The sequence below is a fragment of the Lepidochelys kempii genome, chromosome 4 (genome assembly GCF_965140265.1).
Source record: "Lepidochelys kempii isolate rLepKem1 chromosome 4, rLepKem1.hap2, whole genome shotgun sequence".
Lineage (NCBI taxonomy): Eukaryota > Metazoa > Chordata > Testudines > Cheloniidae > Lepidochelys > Lepidochelys kempii.
In genome coordinates this window covers 62951347-62964985 of record NC_133259.1, presented here as the reverse complement: position 1 = coordinate 62964985, position 13639 = coordinate 62951347, and the positions used below count along the sequence as shown (strand labels likewise).

At 37.3% G+C, this 13639-nt stretch overlaps 1 protein-coding gene across 14 annotated transcripts in view; it reads right to left on the bottom strand.

The window, feature by feature from the left end:
• The window catches only part of RAPGEF2 (Rap guanine nucleotide exchange factor 2), a 307277-nt gene that overhangs the window by 34775 nt on the left and 258863 nt on the right, over positions 1-13639 (bottom strand). For all 14 annotated transcript variants that reach the window (XM_073341485.1, XM_073341476.1, XM_073341481.1 and 11 more), the window contains 8 exons: positions 13450-13586; positions 12677-12835; positions 10968-11120; positions 10433-10597; positions 4533-4640; positions 4224-4427; positions 3899-4007; positions 2627-2873 (listed from right to left, as the gene is read on the bottom strand). In XM_073341485.1, coding sequence (XP_073197586.1) covers positions 2627-2873; positions 3899-4007; positions 4224-4427; positions 4533-4640; positions 10433-10597; positions 10968-11120; positions 12677-12835; positions 13450-13586 — 1282 coding nt within the window. The remainder of the gene's footprint in view (positions 1-2626; positions 2874-3898; positions 4008-4223; positions 4428-4532; positions 4641-10432; positions 10598-10967; positions 11121-12676; positions 12836-13449; positions 13587-13639) is intronic.

The window sequence follows — 13639 nt, the reverse complement described above, 5'->3', positions numbered from 1 at the left end:
CAATCACTTCTGGTGATAACTTACCGCAGTATTCTTCATAAGAGTCAAGGCGTTAACAACGTTTTGGCTACGTTCACGCTGAGGTAATAACACTTTGCCTAACTAAAAGCCTCTTGCAGTTTCAATGAGATACTGCATTCATTTTTACTTCCTGTCAAACTGTTTAGTTTTACTGTATATTTTTAAACAGATGCTGTATTCCATACCAGATATGGCTTCACTTTGGTGGCTGTTCTTAACTATGGTCTTGTCAGGAGTAAACAGGTAATATTTCTAAAGTGCTTTAAGAGTCTCATATGAAAGGTTATACATGAGCAAAAGTATTCACTTTCTCTCTTACAAAGAGCCTAACCTAATTTTTGTTTTTAACTACATCAAACTTCTATGAGATTTGAACTGTTGTAAACAATAAGTAAAAACCAGGAAAATCGAACTTTAAAATGGCAGTATTGCAAGATCCTGGGTGCCACAACAACATACCTATGTCAGTGGGTTTGGGAACATACATTGTTATACATAACACAGGGATTAAGGCTAGCAAGGAAAGGATTTTAGATCAACTGTATTTTTTTCTGACTCTTACCCAGACAGTCCCCTACACAGGAATTAGCAAAGTGCAAGGAGGAAGAAAAAAATGGAGAAAGAAAAAATAAGTGACAAACTAAGAGAAATGAATTTGATGCGATCAGTAAGATTAATAGAGAACAGTACAAACTCCAGCGAATGATGTGTCCAGTTCATCAGAGAACTAAGAGGAACAAATATGCAAGAATGGTTATATAAAGAATGAGAAATAGTTAAGAGTCAGATAATATTAAATAAGGCTCTTTTTATAAGGATTTACACATTCCACTTCATCCACAGGAATCAGATATGCTAATTTCTACTGTAAATCTTATTTTAACACAGGGACTGGAAGGGTGAACACAATAAAAAAGACCATGAACTAAATCATTACAAAAGATTAAAACCATGCATTACTTCAACACACATTGCTTTATAAATTTCTGAAACCTTAATTTCAGTGGCCTACCTCCATTTTCAAGACAAATTCATTTTAAAATGATACACTATTTGCATTTTATAATTTATGTTCAATTTACCATTTATAAAGCAAGAAATGTTCTTTCTTCCCTTGCTGCCAATAGCATCTTCACTACCGTGTTTGTTAGTTTTTAATACCTAAACATTAATTGAAGCAGTTCTGTTCTCAGTTATTACTACTGAAGTAAAAAAATCTGAGCACCAATTATCCTCTCCATTACTGCGGGCAGAGAGACGCCTTCCTATGGGATACAGAAGAGAAAAGTGATGCTGCAATAGGAAGTATTGGTTCCATTGGATCATCTATCTACTCATCTGGGACCCCACAAAAGCTCCTTGGCTGGAGATGTGGAGGGTTGGTGTTTCATTGTTTTCATCTTCCTACTCCCTTACTTCAAGGATCACCATTAGGCTCCCCAGACTTCTACCGAGAAAGACTGCAAGAGACGCCCATAAAACAATGTCCAACTCATTCCTCAATTGGTCGGGGACACAGTTGTTTACCACCACAACACATTCCTTCTATCTAGAGTCTTAACACACCATTTCTAAAAGGCCCCATGCCAGTGTAGGGCAAGAGAGACTGGGGGACCAAATTTAGTCTTTGTGTAATCGTGTCCAACTCCACTGAAGTACCTGGGTTGAAAATTTTGTTTTGGGATGGTAATTTGGTCTCCCACATGCTAATGTGCAGATCACATTAGGCCAATGGACTGGAGAAATCCACAACTTTTACAGCTGCTACGGTCAATTGCAAACACAATTTGTTTGCCCACCTATTCTCTCTAAAAACAAATTTAGCTCCATAAGATACTGCCTTGCTAATATTCAACTTAGCAAAAAATTCTAACTGATGTAAAACTATTTTTCAAACCAGCAGTGCAGTGATGAGAACAGAAACCTGCACATGCTGGCATCAGGAATGGTGATGTTAACAGCTGTGAATACTGGTACGAGAATTGCACCTTCTCAACCCTGGTTGGCCCACAATTGTGAAACTCCATTCCACCAGACCTCAGACCAAATCTGCTATGTTACAAGCAAGATGTTTGCCACATTTTTGCAACTGCTTTTCATAGAATCATAGAATATCAGGGTTGGAAGGTACCTCAGGAGGTCATCTAGTCCAACCCCCTGCTCAAAGCAAGACCGATCCCCAATTAAATCATACTCTTTTTCTCAGAGTAACTCCAGGAGTAACTGAATGTGGCTGGGAGATAGAAGAAAAGGAGTACATAGAAGAAAGACACACAGAAGAAATATCAAGCACACCCCACAACTGTGTTTAGGAGGAGGGAATGGAGAACAGTCAGAAAAGCATGTATGCTTATATAGTTTATTAGTGCACTGATACCTAAGGTGATGGAAACATACACAAAGTGGGCAGGCACATTTCCAAAAGGAAGAGTGACCAACCCAAATATCTTAGTTAACGAGTCATAGGTCATAGAGAAAAGAACCACCTACATTTTTGCAAATTTAACATTTTTGTCTTAACAGATCTGTATCCTTCTATATAAAAGTTCCAGCAATTCAACAGTTTTAAAACAAAACATTTTAGAGGAGATTAAGAAATGCTTACTTGTATGGTTTCTGAGGCAGGATACTGATTCGAGTTTTGTCAAGTATCTTCTTTAGTTTGTTTCTCCCTCCAACAGTATTGGCTTTACTTTTCTTATTTACTTTTTCTAGTCCTATCACCTGCTCCACATCAACAGCAAGGTCTGGGATGGAGTAACGACTGGCCTTTTTAATATCACCTATTTTAGGTAGATGGGGAGCACCATTTCTTTTTTCCTCTGACAATCTTGTTAGAAGTTCTTTAAAAACTGCATAGGAAGAAAAAGGATAAACAGCGTATTTTAAAAGAAAACTGAGTATGAAGAAAGTATAAAGCACCATGCCAATCTACTGTTAACATTATAGAAAAGTCTGCTCAGCAAATTCTACCAATCATTTAAAAAACAACCTTAATTTTTATGTAAAAATGTTTACATGCTCATTTTAAAAATCTGAAAAGAATATCCATCCTCTGTCATAATAAAATAGAAGCATACAAGTAAAGGAGCCTGATCCTACAAGGGCTTACTTCTGGGCATAGTGCTGAGTCCCAAGGATAGTCCTATTGAAATCAACGCACTCAGTCTTAAGGATCAGACTCTAAATTATTAATTTCTGATGGAAGTGAGAGATGATGTCTATGTACCACTAGACATTAGATGTTTGCGACTGGGATTTGCAAGTGGGGGAAATGAGTGAGTTACAGTTAATTTTTTCCACAGGTAGGTTCATATGGCTTCACGGCATTTACTCTGGGTGAGGACTGAAAGAATGTGAGCCAGGCCAAATACAAAAAGAGAAGGCAAAGACAAGTGAAATGAAGACAGATCATCTAAGTTCCAAGAGAAGTCTGTATCCAGAGGAATGTTTGTGCATATACACATGTTAGCAGGTCAGACGAGACAATTATAGGGGTTATACAGTGGTTCCTATTGGTCTTAAAATCTCAGAAAGTGAGAGTATAACCTCTTCATATGTGAGATAATTTGCATTTTTTACAACTGTAATGTAAATTAATTAAAAAATTAGTTGTGTTTTCTCTCAGCAATTTCCACTAAAGATAATTTTAAAAAATAAAAAGTGTTATAAAATGCTTTGGGAACCTAAAATTCTTTTTGTGGTCTTCCCATCCCTAACTCAAATGCTTTAATTACTAATTTTTCTTTCTGAATTATAAATTATTTTCCCACATTATGCGTACATAACACACAAACAAAACTAAAGGCTTAATCGGAAAGATTGAATATAGGATTACTAGAGTAAGACAAAAAGTAAAAGGTGCACTCAAACCTACCAAATAAGTTGGTTTTCACAGTGATAGATAAATGAGTATTATTTCTAAGAATTTCCATGGCTTTTGACAGCTGAATGTTTTCAAAGTTTTGACCATTCACCTCCAGTATCTAAAAAATGTAAAGATGACAATTTACTATTTTTATTTAATGACACACAGAAACGTGAGAATCTCTGTCTCAATGTACAAAGATGTATGCAACAAGTTACACTGTAGATCTACATGACATATAACAGCACTCATGGGGGAAAAAAGGAATAAAATAGCTCAACTAAAGACACTGAAATTTCAAGGATACACTTGATAAAACTTTAAAATTATGTACCTGGTCACCACGTTTCAAGCCTGCTTCTGTGGCTTTGCTACCTAAATCCACACTGTCAACAAAGATTCCAAATCCCTTTTCTGACCCTCCCAGCAAGATAAAAGGCAAAGGGGCTTCTCGAGATGGCTTTGTTAACGTTATCAATCTTCGTTTAGCTTTAGCAGCACATGCAATATTTAATAGCCTCAGATGTCCACCCATTTTCTGCAGGGGGAAAAAAAGTAGCATGATGACGACACACATTATACCCAGTAGCCTGAATACTCCTCCTCCCAAATTTTTCTTCTTACAAAACCCCATTATTCTTACCTCTCTTTCCAAATTGTTCTCAAATTCCTCTAGAAATCGAGTCATAGCAGGATCTCCTTCAAAATCATTGAAGTGATTGTTCACCCACAACAATACTACCCGTGTAACCTGTAGGTCAATTAATAATATAAAACTTTATCCTGGTACACACTCAGAGAACAGTTCTATTTCTAAAGATTTAAACAGGTTATTTTCCAGTTTCCATGTACTTTAGTTGTGAAAACTGAAAAATTTTGCTGAAGGCCAACTCCACTGACATGCAACAACATTTTACCAGCAGGTCACCAAGGAGACACAAAATGAGCAAAGATCTAAAACTGTGCTTGGAAAGTTCACAGTTGTTCAAAATGGTAGCATTGGTTACATCAAACTTGTCAGAGAGCAGAAAATTAAGCCTGCATTTACATAGTTCACTACAATTCCTGACATATAATCAACAAGAATTGGTGCTAAAACCTTTCTATGCATGTGTTGTTGTGGTAGTTGCTTATCAATGCACTATAAATTTCTTGCATTTTAAGAAAATGGCAACTTCCATAAGGAGGCAGGATTTACTCTACTCTATTTTAAATCCTTCAGTATTTTATTCTCTAGCCTTTAGACAAAAAAGCCATTAACTTCATAAGGAGTGTGCCTCTGTAAGAGTGTGTAAAATTGGTCTTTACAAAAGGCAGAAGAGATAAAATAGCTCTATTAGTGAATGAATTTATTCTTGTCATCTTTACAACTCGGACTGGGTTGCTTTCTTACATTATCCTTCTGACACCCATTTTGATCAGCAGTTTAGGAAAGATCCTTTTGTTCCTTCCCATATTTTAAAACTACAATATAAGACTATACTACAGCAAAGACTCCCTTATGGCAGCACCACTATAGCTAAACATCTGTCAGCTTTTGAAGCACAATACAGCTACCTATAAGTTTCAGTCATCAGCATTTCCCCCCCACTGATTTAAAACCAGACTTGGTTCAATCAACATATTTTATGTTCTTAAAATGCAAAATAGTAACCCAAAATGATGATTGTATTACTTCTGCTATGTTGGCAAAGTGAGTTACTGAGGAAAAAAAAACACTAAGCATTACCAATAGCTGCTTTTCATTAATAAAAACTTGTGCAGATTTTAATCATATGAAGACAATACAACTGCCACCTGCATGCACTTACACAATACCAAAGCCACTTTTGTGTCAATGATCTGAGATTAAAGCATCCATAAATAGACCTTGACATGATTTGGAGCTGTATGGTTGTCTACTGTGTTAAGGATTCTCAGAGTCTTCAAGTAGATTCCTACTTATCTACAAAAGCAAGCAAATTTAGTGTAATTGTTCAAATTGATAACACTGAAGACTAATTAACTATTTTAGGTTTTCTAACTATTTTAGGGGATCCTAACAATGAGATAATTGCACACGTGTGCTGCAGTTCCTAAGCAAATGATGTGGGATAAGGTCAGGATAGTAGCTTTATCAATCCACAGCCATGCTTTTCAGATTTATTTTTAAAACAAGTCACACTTACATGTGGGTTAAATCTTTTTGAAATTTTATGGATATATATCATTCATTGTTTTAACCGAACAAAACTTGGCATTTCTATGTTGTAAATACAAGTAGCCACAGAATCTAAGGTTTATGTTTTTATTTGAAAACTATTGTACAAAAGCAAACAAGAAACTGCTTTACAAAATCTTTTAAAACACTAAACTGGATTTTAGTAGTTGTATTTATTTTTTATTGGGTGTGGCAGGGTTGGAGAGAGGAGGAGGACAGAATTTCACCGCTTTCCTTTCTGACAATGAAGTATAATCAGCGCCTGTGGTGCTCCATGATTTCATGGAATTATTTTCCTATCCTAGGGTCACTGCTGAATGGGCCATTTAAACAAAATTCCTGGTTCTATTCTAAGGCTTGGAATTAATTTTTTTTTTAAAATATTCCCCACCTCCCTGTTCAAAATTTGAGCTACTCTTACTGCAATGTCAGCCATTGTTGAATCTCACATTTGAAGAGATTAATATGGCATCTCCAGGTCATCATAAACTTCATGTTTTAATTTATATTTTCTTTAATTTATTTTGGGAGGGGAGAAGAGTTATACTCTACTTATTTCATTAAATGTATTTTACATTTTAAATGGTTATTTAAAGGGTTTTTTTGATCTGTGTTGAATGAGGTTAGATGGGGAGAAATTGTATATTGCTTTCATAATATTAAACAGTAGTGTGCTAAACTATTAGACAAGAATGGACAAGTTTTCTGTATCAAAGTTGACTTTTTTATGAAAAGGTTATTAGACATCACAGTAGATGTCGTAAGTTACTAACAAAATAGACATTGCACTCAAAAGAGGTGTCTACTGATGGACAGAAGGGGCATATACATATATTACACATTAAAAAATCCCTATGTTCGAAGAACATAACATAAGAATGGCCATACTGGGTCAGACCAAAGGTCCATCTAGCCCAGTATCCTATCTTCCTATAGTGGCCAATGGGAATGAACAGAACAGGAAATCATCAAGCGATCCATCCCCTGTCGCCCATTCCCAGCTTCTGGCAAACAGAGACAAGGGACACCATCCCTGTCCACCCTGGCTAATAGCCATTGATGGACCTATGCTCCATGGATTTATCTAGCTCTTTTTTTAACGCTGATGGAGTCAAAGAACGTTAAGGTTGCAAAGTCAAGCATCCAAAAGTTAGCAAAGATCGTTTTGTGCAACCTTAATTCAGCCCCCTTGTACCTCTCTGACCCAACTGGCTCCCAGTTCCAGTCTCTTTGGCCCAATTCCCAGTTCTATTTTCCATCTCCTCTCTTCATGTGTCCAGGCTCAGTCTGCCCTAACTCCCAGGTATCCCTGTTCTAATCTATTTGCCGTTGCTCCTCTCTCTCCAGGTCTGACTCTTGCCCCCTCTGCATTTGAACAGAGGACCTTCCTCCTCCACACTGTCTGGGTTTCAGTAGGTGGTGATTACTGAGCACCCAGAGGACACGGATTCATTGTTTTCAATTCTGGTGCCAACATCTGCTCAGCCCTGGTCTGAAGCTCACTCAGTGCAGAGGGAATCTTCTGGGAATGTGGCACTGGAGCTGAAGCAAATACATACTAAAAATCTGGGGTGGATTTTCATGGGACAGCAAAAGCCACATCCCTAGGGTTACCAGATAGCAACTGTGAAAAAACGGGACAGGGGGTGGGTGGTAGGTACCTATATAAGAAAAAGTCCCCAAAAACGGGACTGTCCTTTTAAAAACAGGACATCTGGTCACCCTACACTTCCCTCACATGAAGGCCGAACAAATTTCATGGCAAATTTCAAGTCCCTGATCTGAAGTGTGGTGGACACTAGACCTTCTTAAGGAAAAGATCATCCTAATTTTTTAACATGGGCAAACACCGTATTTTCTCTAACCTTGTTTACAGAAACAACTGAACTGTTTTAGTTGAAATTCTTCCTCCCCGACTTACCCCTGCAACTTCCCCTAAAAAAAAAGAAAAACCAGTCTGAGGTAAATATCTGGCATATGCAATTTTCACCCAAACAGTTAAAGTTTGGCAAAACCATAAGTATAAAGTTTGGCAAAAATATAAGTAACTGAAAACAGGATTTTATAAAGTGAAGTGCTGGGCAAATTTAACTGTAGGTAGTGTTACCTGCCCCATATATAATTGGATATGGTGGACCTGATTCTCCTCTTACTCCAATTTTATACTCTTGATTTCAATGGAGCTACCCCAATTTTCACCATGTGAAGTGAAGGAAGAATCAAGCCTGGTGTCCTTCTGCTTTTATTTATATTTAAGAAAATTGTTAGGAGAAAGTGTTTTCCAAATTGCATTAAACCATTATTGTGCACAGAAAACAACGAAATATTTTCGGCCATAAATTTAGGCCCTAAGTTACCACAGAACTATATTGGACTGCCTCAGGGGTCAGTCCTAGGGCTGGTTTTGTTCAACATCTTTCTTAATGGTCTGGACAATGGGATAGATTGCACCCTCAGCAATTTCACGGATAACACTAAGCTGGGGGGAGAGGTAGCTATGCTGGAGGGTAGGGATAGGGCCAGAGTGACCTAGACAAATTGGAGGATTGGGCCAAAAGAAAACTGAGGAGGCTCAACAAGGACAAGTGCAGAGTCCTGTACTTAGGACAGAAGAATCCCATACACCGTTATAGGCTGGGGACCGATTGGTTAAGCGGCAGTTCTACAGAAAAGGATCTGGGGATTACAGTGGATGAGAAGCTGGATATGAGTCCAGCAGTGTGCCCTGTTGCCAAGAAGGCTAATGGCATATTTGGCTCCATTAGTAAGAGCATTGCCAGCAGATCGAGGGAAGTGATTATTCCCCTCTATTTGGCACTGGTGAGGCCACATCTGGAGTACTGAGTCCAGTTTTGGGGCCCCCACTACAGAAAGATGTGGACAAATCGGAGAGAATCCAGCAGAGGGCAACGAAAGCGATTAGGGGGCTGCAGCACACGACTTATGAGAAGAGGCTGAGGGAACTGGGCTTCTTTCATCTGCAGAAGAGAAGAGTGAGGGGGGGATTTGATAGCAGCCTTCTACTACCTGAAGGTGGGTTCTAAAGAGGATGGAGCTTGGCTGTTCTCAGAGGTGGCAGATGACAGAAAAAGGAACAATGGTCTCAAGTTGCAGTGGGGGAGGTCTAGGCTGGATATTAGGAAACACTATTTCACTAGGAGGGTGGTGAAGCACTGGAATGGGTTACCTAGGTAGGTGGGGGAATCTCTATCCTTAGAGGTTTTTAAAGGCCTGGCTTGACAAAGCCCTGGCTGGATGATTTAGTTGGTGTTGGTCCTGCTTTGAGCAGGGGGTTGGACTAGATGACCTCCTGAGGTCTCTTCCAACCCTAATCTTCTATGATTCTATGACTATAGTCTACTGAAATGCTGCAGCAATGCCCCTCTGCCATGTACATTGGCCAAACTGAACAGTCTCTACGTAAAAGAATAAATGGACACAAATCAGACATCAAGAATTATAACGTTCAAAAACCAGTCAGAGAACACTTCAATCTCTTTGGTCACTTGATTACAGAGCTAAAAGTGGCAATTCTTCAACAAAAAATCTTCAAAAACAGACTCCAAAGAGAGACTGCTGAATTGGAATTAATTTGCCAACTGGATACAATTAACTTAGGCTTGAATAAAGACTGGGAGTGGATGGGTCATTACACAAAGTAAAACTATTTCCCCATGTTTATCTCCCCCCTCTCTCCCCCCACAGCTGTTCCTCAGACATTCTTGTCAACTGCTGGAAATGGCCCACCTTGACTGTCACTACAAAAGGTTTTTTGCCCCCCAGCTCTCATGCTGGTAATAGCTCACCTTACCTGATCACTCTCGTTACAGTGTGTATGGTAACACCCATTGTTTCATATTCTCTGTGTATATAAATCTCCCCCCACTGTATTTTCCACTGAATGCATCCGATGAAGTGAGCTGTAGCTCAGGAAAGCTTATGCTCAATAAATTTGTTAGTCTCTAAGGTGCCACACGTCCTCCTTTTCTTTTTTCTTGAAATGCTGATGACTTTTTAAAAGGATGATTGATACCTCTTCAACCAATTATTTAATATACAGAGTTGACAAGCATGGATACATGAGTGATGAAATACCTCCCCTGCTCCCCCTTTAGTGTTTAAAGGTAGTGCCTTACACTTTTTTAAATAACTATTCGCCTGATTTAACATACATTTTCTACAAGCAACATTTCCTCATATACTATTAGCTGGTTGTTCAACCAAATCTAGTTATACTGGTTTAAAGATAAAAATATTTTTGTAATTTTTATTTAGATCGTAATACTTTATATTTAAATACATGTGAGTTCACAATCGTAGTTTTAAGTAGTCATTTTTTCAACCTTATCCCTGAGGCTAGGGTCATTGAACCACTCCAACAATTTCTTGCCCACTTCCATTGGGCTGGAAAGGAAGGTCCTGTAGGTCAAAAGGAAATCCTCAATAAACGTTGGATCCACCACTGAGTGCTCTTCCACCAAATGCATTGTTAATCTTTCTGATGTTCCCTATAACAAATAAAAGCTTAATTATTAACTAAAACATGAATGCTTTTTTATTTTCAGCTAACATCTTGATGGTACACTAAACATAACAGTATCATTAAGCCTGTTTAGTCACCAATGTGCTAAACAATAAAAAAATAGCCTGACTATTGTAATAAAGAGATTGATAAGCTTTACTAAATTAAAACAAATCAAAAAACCTTCAAACAGCAGCATTTTTTTGTGTTTAATTTTGAATAGTTTTTTAGCTCTTATTTCAGAATCTTTGGAAAGCTTATATTTCAAATATATGACTGAACTAATTCAGGACTTTGCTCACCAAGGAAGATCTCATACAAGTCTACAAAGAATCTGTTTTTTTGTTTTTTTTTACCTTGATGACAATGTGACCCTTTCTTGTTCCAGTGCGATCAAGCTCCCTGTGCTCCTTCACCATAACAATCTCCCCCTCCTCTTCTACCTTCTGCATGTTTTTTTCCACTTGATTGAGGATGCGGCAGTAATCTTGTTGGGCTATGCAGACAAACTGGAAAGAATCATCAAACATAGATATTAAAAGGTACAGAGTTCTGAGACCTCAGAAAAACTGTCTGGACTTAAAATACAAGTATTCTATGATTACTGAAGATAAAGTAACTTCTCAGGCCATGGATGGCCAAAATTGTCTTTCCATGAGCTCTGCTATAGTAAACAGCTGAATAAGTAAGTGTGATAAATTCCACAATAATTTTTGCCTCAGGAGAGTGCAAGATTCGTTGATTCAAGATGATTTAATATCTCCATAGAATATTCATATAATTGCATTTTCTCCACCAATAAAAGTAAATCCCACTTGCAAAGTTTTCCTCAAGGAAACCTCTTCCTCCTCCTCTTCAGGGCCATTTAAAAAGGGAACAACGATAGGAAAGCCCTATCAATAATTATGGTGCCACTATTTCTACGGGTGAGCAAACTTTCACTTTTGTTCTTTGAGTAATCACAAATATATTAAGCCAGCCATTAAAAGAACTCTACCATTTTAATTTATGAGTAGCATAGATACACAGAAAACAATTAATTTTAGATGAAAACATTTACATTCCAACATGGACCATTCCCCTTCAACATAAGATATGCATTTGCAGCATTTTAAGGGAAACTGCCACTTATAAAAGAAATCAAAAGAATCTCAATTTATATTTAAGCCAGCAACAGAAGTGCTATCTAAATACAATTACTAGTGGTGTTAATGTACTTGGATAATTTAGATATTTACAATACACTTTACATTACACTAGTCAAAATATCAGACTGTGTCCACTGGACAATTGGCATTTCTCCAGAAATTCACTACAAGTAAAATAATTTGACAAATGGTCCAAACGGAACCATAAATCCTTTTCCTTTTAGACCCAGATATTTTTCTCTTGGGCTTTTGGCCACATAAATCCATTCATGCAGTAGCTGTGCATTTCATTTTATTACCTGGGGATGTCAATCTCCAATTTGAACTGGAATCATTTTTTTATGAACAATTACCAAAAACTGAACTGACATTTCATTTGCAATCATATTAACCAAACATGAGGGCAGTGATAAATTATGCTGCTTTTTCTTGATGGGTCCTCTGACCTTGTGTATTTGAGACTTCTGATTGATTGCTTCGATAAACTCATGTGTTACCTTTATATTTTGCCCCAATATGGTTCAACATGAATTTAGGTTTTTTTTCAGGTCATTTCGTAACTAATATCAAATTTCCAGCACACAGTACTAAACAGAATACTTTACTTCACCTTTGTCAATGAACCTATTAGAAAAGTGCTTAAAGACCTCGCCCCAACTAAGTACAAAGCCATTCCTGCATTTGAAATAAAAGGAAAGAAGGAAACTGATTTTTGAATAAAATTTATTGGAGAGAAAATATCCCTGTTAAAATTACTCTATTGAACAATTCCAAGGCCTGTGTCTGCACCCTACCAGGTAAACTTAACATGAACTCTGCCACAAACTTTTTTTAAAATGCAGGTCCACTTGTAAGGACAGTACTATATAATTTATAATTGTGTTTTGCAAATATATATATGGAGTAAAATACTCTACCTGGCAGTCATCCACTTTGGTTCTCATCACTCCTTTCATGTATTCCTTGTCCATAGTAGGGGAAACACCAAAACTGTTTCCCATACACAGTATCTCTGTTCTTCCATCAGGATATGTCACTTCCACAGAACCATTCAATATAACTGACCAGGAGTCCAGCTAGAAATTGAACAGTGCAGGATAGGTGAAAAGAACAATCACCTACTCACTTAGCATTTTAGCATGGTACTGTACAAACACTATTCCCAGAATTGCTTATAAATTTTTAAAAAGTCTGTTTATTTTTAGCAACTATTTATGAAAACAAGAAAGGAGGAGGATGAACTAGTTTACCTGAAAAATTATTATAATTCCTTCCATCTCCTTAAGGAATCTAATATTTAGCCTTTAATTAAATCTTGGAATTATAAAACCTATACAATTCATAAAACCCATGACAGTATTTAAATCATACTGAAAGATCAAAATAAAAAGCATTTGAAATCAGCTCTGATCATTAACAATACATGTGCTTGTATAGCCTTTATTGAGAACATTTTCCTAAGGTCTACTGCACGTATCTTGTAAATTGATTTGGGTGTTTAAACTGAAAAACCATTTGCAAACTGAACTGAATAAAACCATAATCAACACAACACAAAACAAGCATACAAACAATTTACTTCCTAGTGCTACTTTCCAGCAACTAGAAATGAATTTCCAAACTTCAAAAAAAAAGTTTCCACATTTTTTGACGTCTGCACAAAAGACGATTCAAAGCAAATTCTACTGACCTCTTCCCCATCATTTAGTACTATGGTTCCTGCCCTCTCCACAACTGCAAATACCATCACAGCACAAAGTTCTCTCCTCACTGACATTGTCATGTTGGCAAAAGCAGGCAACTGATGCATGAATTCCAATAGTTGTTCTGAAAGAGAAAAAAAGCCCACTGAGTCATACACATCAAAACAACAAAGCTAA